The sequence below is a fragment of the Silurus aristotelis genome (assembly GCF_946808225.1).
Source record: "Silurus aristotelis genome assembly, chromosome: 4".
NCBI lineage: Eukaryota > Metazoa > Chordata > Actinopteri > Siluriformes > Siluridae > Silurus > Silurus aristotelis.
Genome location: NC_139577.1, coordinates 255835 through 265840, shown reverse-complemented (window position 1 = coordinate 265840; position 10006 = coordinate 255835). Strand labels below are relative to the sequence as shown.

At 40.7% G+C, this 10006-nt stretch overlaps 2 protein-coding genes across 4 annotated transcripts in view; both read right to left on the bottom strand.

The window, feature by feature from the left end:
* Positions 1-1068: 1068 nt before the first annotated feature.
* Positions 1069-10006, bottom strand: part of LOC310724856 (catenin alpha-2-like) — a 55738-nt gene continuing 46800 nt past the window's right edge. For both annotated transcript variants that reach the window (XM_083539228.1, XM_083539229.1), the window contains one exon: positions 1069-1389. In XM_083539228.1, coding sequence (XP_083395354.1) covers positions 1332-1389 — 58 coding nt within the window. In that variant the 3' untranslated portion in view covers positions 1069-1331. The remainder of the gene's footprint in view (positions 1390-10006) is intronic.
* Positions 1580-9180, bottom strand: tmem87b (transmembrane protein 87B). Of its 2 annotated transcripts, none has more exons than XM_083539230.1 (20): positions 8949-9180; positions 7322-7382; positions 7143-7234; positions 6916-7050; positions 6549-6599; positions 6400-6456; positions 6180-6273; positions 6007-6068; positions 5441-5624; positions 4886-4985; positions 4701-4794; positions 4290-4361; positions 3129-3237; positions 2966-3024; positions 2771-2874; positions 2512-2585; positions 2346-2416; positions 2212-2264; positions 1956-1986; positions 1580-1858 (listed from the first exon to the last, which is right to left on the bottom strand). In XM_083539230.1, the coding sequence occupies exons 1-20, from the start codon at positions 9036-9038 to the stop codon at positions 1817-1819; spliced, it is 1635 nt and encodes a 544-aa protein (XP_083395356.1). In that variant the 5' UTR covers positions 9039-9180; the 3' UTR covers positions 1580-1816. The 2 variants fall into 2 exon arrangements, with proteins under 2 accessions (XP_083395356.1, XP_083395357.1); XM_083539231.1 differs by lacking the exon at positions 4290-4361 and adding an exon at positions 3515-3586.

The following is a 10006-nucleotide window of genomic DNA, read 5'->3' as shown; positions in this document are numbered from 1 at the left end:
CTCATTCATAATGTCAACTTCCATAAGTTCAGATCACTGCTCTGAAGGTTCTAGTTCTTTAATGGTGTATTTAACATGACAATTATGATATTCAGCAGACTGAAAATGATTTCAAACATGACATGAGGAAACCTGGGCGAGTGACGCTTGTGTTTGAGGTGGTGCAGAAGATCTGTGAGGGACAGAGGTACCGGGGAGAACCGAGACCGGTTTAATCCGGTTATATCACCTTGATAAAATTCATGTCTTGTACGTAATGTTTGAGTGTGAAAGTTTAATACAGAAATACATGATGGATTCCTCGATTGGAAAGTCAGGAGTGGAATCTGTGGCTTTGCTTTTGTAGACCAGTTTCTCTGTAATCTGAGGCTTTTCTGGAACCAACACCCAAACCATTGTTGTTTAAACGGCCCACAATGACAAACTTCTTCCGCGTCCTGAACAACATCATCTAAAAGCTTTATTCTGTGATGTGATCGAAAGCAGGTGAACTGATACAGGCTGGAGGTGGACACCTGTTTCTCCTGCTGTGGATCACAGTGAGGACGTGTAAACACTCGCTTCTGAACAGGGCAGTTTTCAGATCAGATTAATGAGTACACATTAAATCATATCTATTATTTTATTAAGATCCAATCAGGATTGTAATGATGAAGAATCAAATCTGTTCTGACCTGTTCATCAACCACCAACCTTCTAACAAAGTGTTTTATATCATTAATAATTTAATAATAAAGTACAGAATCTTCTCCTATTGGTACTTTTACAACAAGCTACAGCACAAAAGACCCATAAATAAAGAATCTTTATTTACATTTAAAGCAAAAACCATCATAAAATGGAAACATGCAGAATGAAAACAGACATAACACATAAAATGAATCTGAAAAGGACAAATCTGATCTACAGCAGAGTGAAAAAGAGAAAAATCCTCGAGGTCTCAATCAAGAAAAAAGTCAAAATATTGCACAGAATCAGTTAAACCACTGCATTCGTGTGGCAAAAAATCACTTTAATGCAAAAAATAAATAAAAAGAAGCATTTTGTCAGAGAAAAGAAAGTCCCTCTGTCCTTTAGAGCTGTCGATTCTGTGCACTGCAGAAATGTGTGTTTCTACAAACCCTTCAGGATTATTATTATTATTATTATTATTATTATTAATGATTTAACCAACTGCTCATTCATAGTGTTTCTGAAACTTGTGATTACAAAAAAAAAAACCGATGCAGTTTTTAAAGAAAGTAAAAGTGCCCCAGGCAGCGGAGGAAATCTGAATGATATATTGCTCTTCCATGTGAGATTCTGCTTCGTGTTCTAGCGATTCGCTCGCTTCAGCATGAACAGCTACAGACTGCAGAATAAAGTTCTGGATTAGAATCAGTCAGAACTCTTAACTTTCTTCTGCTCCACCCTGTAGTTTCAGTAGTGAAATGATGCAGCACCACATAAATAATAAGGAATATATTAAAGAGGAAGTCTGAAGAAACGGGGGGGGGGGGGGGGGTGTTTGATAAAACGTGTGAATGTGACTTGTCCGTTAAAAGGAATGAAAATAAAATGTGTGAATGAGTTTCTGTACTTTTCGGTTGTTTTCAGGAGAAAATCTTTCACATTAGATAGAAAAGGTTTACACACAAAACCACAGCTAATGAGCCGCAGAACTCCAGTGACTGGACGCAGAACTCCTCTTCTCTTCACCAGTCCACGTCTCCTGTCTGGTGTTCACCCTCGTCTCACTGCTAAAGATCTAGATCTGGTTTTAGGAGCAGCAGATGCAGAGCTGTTGGTCTCCGGTGACGGCAGAGAATTTGTGCTTTCACTGCATCTTTGACATCTCGTATTTTGTGGTCATGATTTCCTGCAACAACAAAACAAAAAAAGAGGAAAAGTCTGTTAATGTCTGTAATAAAACCAGTCATCTAGTCTGTAGGAAATGTAAGTTATGATGAACAAACCTCATCAGAGTCGAGGAGAACAGGCAGAGCACTGAAATATAAACACAAGTAAACATGGGTTTAAAAACCTGAACACAATCTGAAGAACATGAACGATCACAGGATCTTCACCAATCAGCCATAAAACCTCTAACAGGTGAAAAGATTCAAATAGAGTATTATAACAACGGCACCGTAGAGGAGTGTGACATCATCAGGAACATAATGACATGATGTTTTGAACTCACTCAGGTAATGAACATGAATAAACACTTACACATCTGTTAACGAGGAAGGAATGTTATCTTCTACCCATTTCAAATCTTCATCCTGAGAAGAAAAAATAAATTCCTGGAGTCATCTCACATGTTACTCGTGTTCAATCTGAAAGCTTCTTCAGCTGATACTGACCGCACTAGAAGCAGGAGGTTTGGTTGTTCCGTTAGTCTCAGGTTTAGCAGCTCTCAATTTTATGCCATCAGCTGGAAATAAAGCGAGACACACAAGTTCATGGAGAAACACAGAGTAGAACTCAATCCTGAGGTTCCTGAACATGTATGAACAGATTATTGCTCACCGATATTTGCAGACACCAAAAACTCTTCAATCTCTTCATCATCGGAATCGTCGATTAAAGGTGTGAAGGCGTATCTATAGCATTAGGGGGGGGGGGGGGGCAAATATTAACGCACACATTTACGTCTCAGAGTCTAATTTAAAGAAGGTTAGAAATGTTCTCTCTGTATATAATTTGTGATTCCCAGAGTACAGCACATCTGTATAAACCACGAGGACCCTGTAGGTGGCGCTGACATCGTTTCGGTGAAAGAACTTGCCTTTGGTTGTTTGCAGAAGGTCTCCAGAGAAACATGATCACGAGCAGAATGATGGAGAACAGAAACCTCCAGAAGGCATCATCTACCCACAGCTCCATCCAATCCTGCTCAGAACATAACCACGGGAAAAAAAACACACGTCACATAACCTTCTATTTAAAGAGAAAATAAGGCTTTAGAGCACGAGATACTCACAGCCTGACAGTCTGCTAACCGGAACTTCTTCGTGGTCCACACCATGAAAATGACCGAGGCTAATGATAACGTAAACACTGTGTTACATCATGTCAACAACTCAAATTCTTTCTCTTCAGGTTCCAGGGTTCTCAGAATGATCATCATTTAAATATTGACTCACCGATTACAGCGAAGATGAGCGTGTTGGTGAAGTGTCTGTACAACGACAACTTCACTGGGTTCCTCCTGAGTTTCAACGTTTTTATGGTTTGTGCAAGACTTACAAATATTTAAGAAGCAGTCAAGGAAATAATTAGAGCATCATGAGAGATTGTGAAAAACTCAGAACTGAAAAGAGAAACTTTTAACATTCCAATAAAATAAAATGAGAGCGTGTGAATTAGGAATGAAAACTTCAGGATAACAGAACTGAACCCCAGCAGTTATCATGTGTGTTAGCCATGCTGATGCACCGCTGCTGAATACACACCAAAGTAAGCATGCTGAAGTTCAACATGAGGACAGTGGAGGCCCTTGTGCATGTGCTGATCAACCTACAAAGGATATCCACCAACAGAGAGAGGAGTCAAGCAGTGCCAGGGGAATGTTGGCCAGCAAGGCCAGGTCAGAATCTTTAGCCTGAGAAAGACAAAGATGGAAAAAGGAAAAGGAGGAAGAGGATAAGCAAGAATAAGTGTAAGAGCGAACTGATCAGATTCACTCATTACAATACAGTCACTTCAGGGGTGCATTTACTTTTAGATAAACATGAAACCCGCCAGATCCTGATCAAGCACGACTGACGAGTGGGCTGTGGAGTTCTTGAAGGGTTTGGGTTTTGGGAAGTATAAATCACACTATATGATCAAAAGTTTGTGGACACCCATGCATACTGTTTGAGAATCACATTCCAGATGTAATCCCCTCACTGTTCCAGTGATCTCCATGCTTCTCCAGCATCATGGAGTGTGGATGCTGAGAGAAGTGATCATTCCTCCACAAGAGCATTAGTGAGATCAGACACTGGCATCTGGCGTTGTGTAACGTGTAGGTATGAATTCTTGTTCCTTTCACTTCTGATGTGGATAAATGTGTTATAAGAGTCGAGTCCTGCTGTGGGTGATGGGAGTGTTTATGGATGTGAGGTATAAAATGTTGAATGTTTACCAGTTTGAAGGTCAGCTGTTATTGTGACGACCCTAAAAGACTGTACAGTGTTTAATGTACAGCGTTTAATGTACAGCGTTTAATGTACAGCGTTTAATGTACAGCGTTTAATGTACAGCGTTTCAGCAGTCGCATGTGCACATAAACGAAAGAGAAAAAACCTTTGGAAGGATATGAACCAAATGATGCAGGAGTCAAACACGGTCAGTACAATGGCAGTGATCAGACCTGGTACACTGTCCCGCCCCTTTCACATCAACACACACACACACACACACACACACACACACACACACACACACACACACACACAGCATACAGTCACTCAGTCATTCCCTTCTTCTATTGTACAACAAATACAATCACATTTATTACAGGAAAATTCACCCTGAATTACTGAGTGTTTAAGACTTAGTTTATTTTTTTTTATCAGAATGAAATTCTGAATTTTCATCTGTAGGCAAGTCACTAGTGCTTTAGTGCTTCATCTGTTTGCTTGCTACACTTTAAATTTTAAACGTGTTTCCACGTTTCTTCATGATGTCACACTATGAAAACAAGATTATTCAAAGTGAAGTTTATTTACCCCAGTAATCCTCAGTATACCCTCAATGGCAGCAAAGGCAAAATAGAGGACACCAAGCCCCACGACTCTGTGCATGACGATCCCCAAGCGAGGCCTGGAAACACAATAACACAAAAACAACACACACTTCAGCTCATAGTTGTGTGATCTCGATCACTATAGAACAGATTTGATCCTTTACTCACTTGACTATACCATAACCCAGACTGACGATGATGACCAAGAGTCGAGCGAGGGTTCTCTTCAGAGCTGACACAAGCTCAGCAAAAACCAGCAAGCCTTTAGCTGTAGAAGGAAGAGTGGAGAGTTTCGGACAAACTGGTGAACAAAACAGAACTACATTTAGAAACACTACAGTGTTCCAATTCCTCCGATTGTCAGGTTTTATATCAGTAAACATCACAAACAGTAAGTGACGCGGTTGGGCTGAACAACGTAGATGTTTCTCCAGATCAGATCTGGAGAAACCCAGCAGCATTTTACCATTTATACTAAACTCGGGGCTCAAATACAATAAAAATGCAGTGTGTAGGAAACAAACTGGAAGAAAAAAGTACTTAAGTGTACTTTTATTTAGAGACAGTGAGCAAGATGTTGAGTACTTCATAAACAAGCGTTATTTTATTAAATGTACACAAACGGACATTACTGTAAGAGCAGCAGTTCTGGATTTCATGGAAATGTTCTGGGATTGTGTGTATTGTGTGTTTAATGCCTGAAAGGGTTTTTGGGAAACTCACATGCGGAGCCAACAGCATTCGTGTTCTCGTACTCTGCACAGAAGACCGCCATCTCGATCATGCCCAGAAAGATCACGCCAGCTATCCAGAACTGGATCCGCAGCAGGTCTTTCCAGTAGCACGCAGCCCAGATGAACCAGAGCAAAGCATACAGGATGTACAGGATGCACATCACCATGTAGAACTGAGGGGTCATCAATAAACACGATGTTCATCGGTTTATACATCAGATGCTGCAGCTCACAAAGAACTTTAATATACAGGTATTCCTCGACTTACGATGGAGATACGCTACCACCACCCCAAAGTCAAACACAGTTGCAGAAGGTACTGACTGACTGTCTTCTATAACTGAAATGTTCTGCTCTAAACTGATGGTTTCCTCTTCTGTTTATTTACCAGCAGCAGGAGACATGCTTGGCACCTGGTGCGTTTATCACTAAAATTGCTGCTAGAAACAGAATAAAACAGTCGTATCACTATCGTAAGATCGAGAAATCGTAAGTCGAACCATCGTAACTCGGGGAACATCTGTATAAAATAAAAGGATAACAGATAACACTCACGATCATCAGAGGCCATTCTGTAACTGAAATAAACCCATGTGCTCCTTTCATTATCACAGTGACTGTAACAGAGACAGACATCACACTGTCAGTAGTAATTCAGTAGTTATTGTAAGTTATAGTAGTAAAATAGATGATTCATAAATGATCTTTAATAAAGCAGTAATTCTCACAGGTCAAATTCCAGTTTAAATCCTTTTTGTCAGGCGCGATCGATACCACGAGTAGATACGGTCCGTCTCTCCATGTCCTAGCGATGACGTGATCCTGTCGAGAGAAGAGGTGTGTTAATGATAAAACTGCTATACACCATTCCTTTATGCAGGGTTTATTTACACACACACACACACACACACACACACACACACACACATAAAGAAGAAGGAGCTTCACCTTTTTATCTGGATTCGCAGCAACTTCTGCTGTAAGCCACCTGGTGTAATTGGCATCCTAACAAGATAAACACACAAGTTTCCAGCACAAATTCATTTTGTGAGACTCAAAGAGTAAAAGGTCCATGATACAGGCTTCTCTAGACCTACATGAAAATCCTGCTGTTGTGGTTCCACTGTTCTTGGTTCTGCTTGGGATTTCTACAGAAAAGAAGAGAACAGAAAAGAAACACTTAGTAAAAAACAAGTGCAGTGGAGCAAATGATCAGGAGCTCTGAAGAACATAGTAATGCATGTACTAATGTGCTAGATGTTCTCTCTCTGCCTCTGTCTGCACTCAACAGTCTATATAAACATCTGGATTAAAACCTTTAAAAGCAAATGACAGATGTACTCGACTTCCTGAGCACAATGGAGTAAATCAGGACCAAATGAAGATATTCCACACTTTTAGTAATTTAAAAACTGATGTATTGTTTTAGATGGTATGAGATGAAATAATACCAGATCCACACACGTTTAGCATGGGGAACACCTGGATCGCGTTGTTGCAGGTTAGCGTTCTGTACTTGTGTTCGATGTACTCTCCTGGTGCAAGAGGATTGGGGTCTAAGCCCTCTCCTCTACTCAGTGGTGTCCTCTCATACATTTCCTGGTTGTGAAAAAACATGATGGAAAAACTTGAACATGAAAAACGTGATTAATGCTGAACACATGAACGTCATAACCTTCACAAACACTCACCTCAATGTTACTGAACTCATTGTGACAGGGGTAGAACTTTAAATACCACCGAATAATAAATGAGACCTCAGCTGGACAGTTAAAGGATGAGACTGTAAAGAAGAGCGTGTGTTAGTTACAACACGTTCACACAACAGTCATGTGTATTGTGTAATATTTGTACTGAATGCGATTCACACCTTTCAACTGGATGTCTGTGTTCTTATACATGGATTTTTTTATTAACAAAGGTCTTGATGTCTGTCAAAAAACATCACAAGGTCATTATGACAAAACCAAAACATTTACAGACATTTAATTTGGAACTCTTTATAGCTGTATAATAATCAGATCTCAAACACAGACGAATAAATGATCCCAGAAATGACTTTCACTAGTGACCCATATTTCAGAGTACTTTCCCTCTGATTAGAAGTGTGTGTGTGCGTGTGTGTGTGTGTGTGTGTGTGTGTGTGTTTGGGTTGCTTGTGGCCTTGCTTTGTCTCATGTTTAGGAGTTCTCCTGTGACTGAGGCACACAATATTCAATAAAGTTCTGTCCCAAAGCAGCTTAACATAATTAAATAAATTAAAAACATTAATTTTTGTGTAATAAATGAGTCGCTATACGTTTATCTCTAATGAGCGAAACTACAGTCCAAATCCATCCTCATGGTTCTTAAGTCCAAACTTCCACGGTAACTTGATGGATAATTATGCTGTTCATGTGGGTTCTTCAGCTGCACCGAATGCTCTCCAAACACAGACCTCCATCCAGAGGTGGAGCATCAGGACGAATCTGACAGTTCCAAAAGGAAAAATTAAACAGGATCGCTGTCCATCAGGAACAGGTTCAGTCTGACAGCCAACAATCCAGAACCTGAAACGTTCCTGAACAGTGTTTTTGGTAGGAACAGTCTCTGGATAACGCTGTTTAGATTTGGGAATGTTCTTTGAACGTGTGGCGGTGGCTTGTGTGTGGAGCATCAAAGTAAAACTGCGTCTCTCACACACACACTATAGAGAGGAGCAGTGTGTGGACTTCATGCACCTTCACCTTTACCACACCTTCACCAAAGGATTAGAATGAATGGTGTGTGTGGACTTTACTCTTGTCCTGCAGGAGAACTCTGTGTGTTTGTGTGTGTGTGTGTGTGTGTGTGTGTGTGTGTCTCAGTGTCCCAGTCCTGGTGTTGATCTGCAGCTTCACCTTTCACGCTCACCTGATATCACCTGGCAGCACAGGGACTGCCTTCAATAATTCACCACAGACAGAAGAGTGTGAACGCGTCCTGAAATCAACTAGAACCCTACATGTATCAAAAGAACCTGAGTGAACCTCCTCATCCCCCTGAGACTCCTCACATCACCGGGCCGGACCGAACCGAACCTTCAGTCGCCACAGCAGGAGCATGAACCCGGCTAGAACCGAATAGAGAACTAAAATGTCCGGTCCGACACTGAGCTACTGGTTCCGGGTTCGGTTCGGGTTTGTGTATGAGGTGGAGCAGAGGTGTTTGATCTCTCTGAGGATGAAGAATTAGCCGTGACTGAATGCCACATCAGCTCGCTAGTTAGCTGCTAATAAGCTAATGATCAGTGAAGCTAGTTTCTGTCAGACTGAGAATTAAACCCGAGACTGTTTACACTGTCTGAGTCACACAGAATAGAATAGAATAGAACAGAATAGAATTGAATAGAATTGAATAGAATTGAATAGAATAGAATAACGTGAGGTGAAAGAAAGAGAAGCTGTTGTACTCCGTGTGCTAAGTTCGTTAGCATGTCCCGGTCTCTGTCCTGACTCTGTCCAGGGGTGTGTACTCACATTGACGGCTGTAATGCTCCACTGTCCGGGTTCTGGAGCAGAACACACCGCGCTGATCCACACAACACACAGCAGGAGAACCGAACACATCTTATCATGAGAAGAGCTCTGGGTCCACCAGCAGCATCCACACACACATCCACACACCACAAACCACCTAAACACACCACACACACCAACACTCCACACCACACACACCGGCCCTTCACTGCGAGGAGTCGGCTCCCTGATCCGGATCTTTATTAGAGAACCGACTCGCCAGTGTTGGGTGATGTGTTTCATAAGCCCGTGTTACAAGACCTCAGTCACAATAACAACACACACACACACACACACACACACACACACACACACACACACACACACACACACACACACACACACACACACACACACACACACACACACACACACACACACACAATAACACACATACAATAATCACACATTCCTGTTTCACTACACAATTATGTGTTTTCAGTATTTATGATGCATGTATTTCAAATATAAAACAGGATTTTGTCATTTGTATTTGAGAAGGTTGATGAAAATGGTTTATTATTGTGTATCAATACTTTAGTGTTTTGTATTTTTGTTGTATTAAAACACCATAAATTATTTGTAAGAAGTTCTACATGATGACATCATAAAAATGCAGCCTCTGGTTGGTTCCTACTCAGTATTTTGCTGAACAATAAATTGATCCATATGGAAGAAGGTGGTGAAGGTAAGAAACCCGCAGGCCGCCAGCTTTCAAAAACGAGTCCAATGACTGATCAATAAATATTAGATTGCTGAATATTGAACCATAATTAAAGTAGCTGTTGAGTAGGATCGTGATTTTGCTGACACATATTATATTATTATACTTATGATTAACATCCATAATGATGATTAATGAGTTATAAACTAGTTACTATGAATGCAGGTTCCATCAGTCGTCTTCTTCTGAAGGACATGTTATTGATTGTTACTGATGTAAAGCAGCTCTATTTTGATACACTTAGTTAAGGTATTTGGTATTTTATTTGAATATGTTTTGATGTATCTTTGCCCAA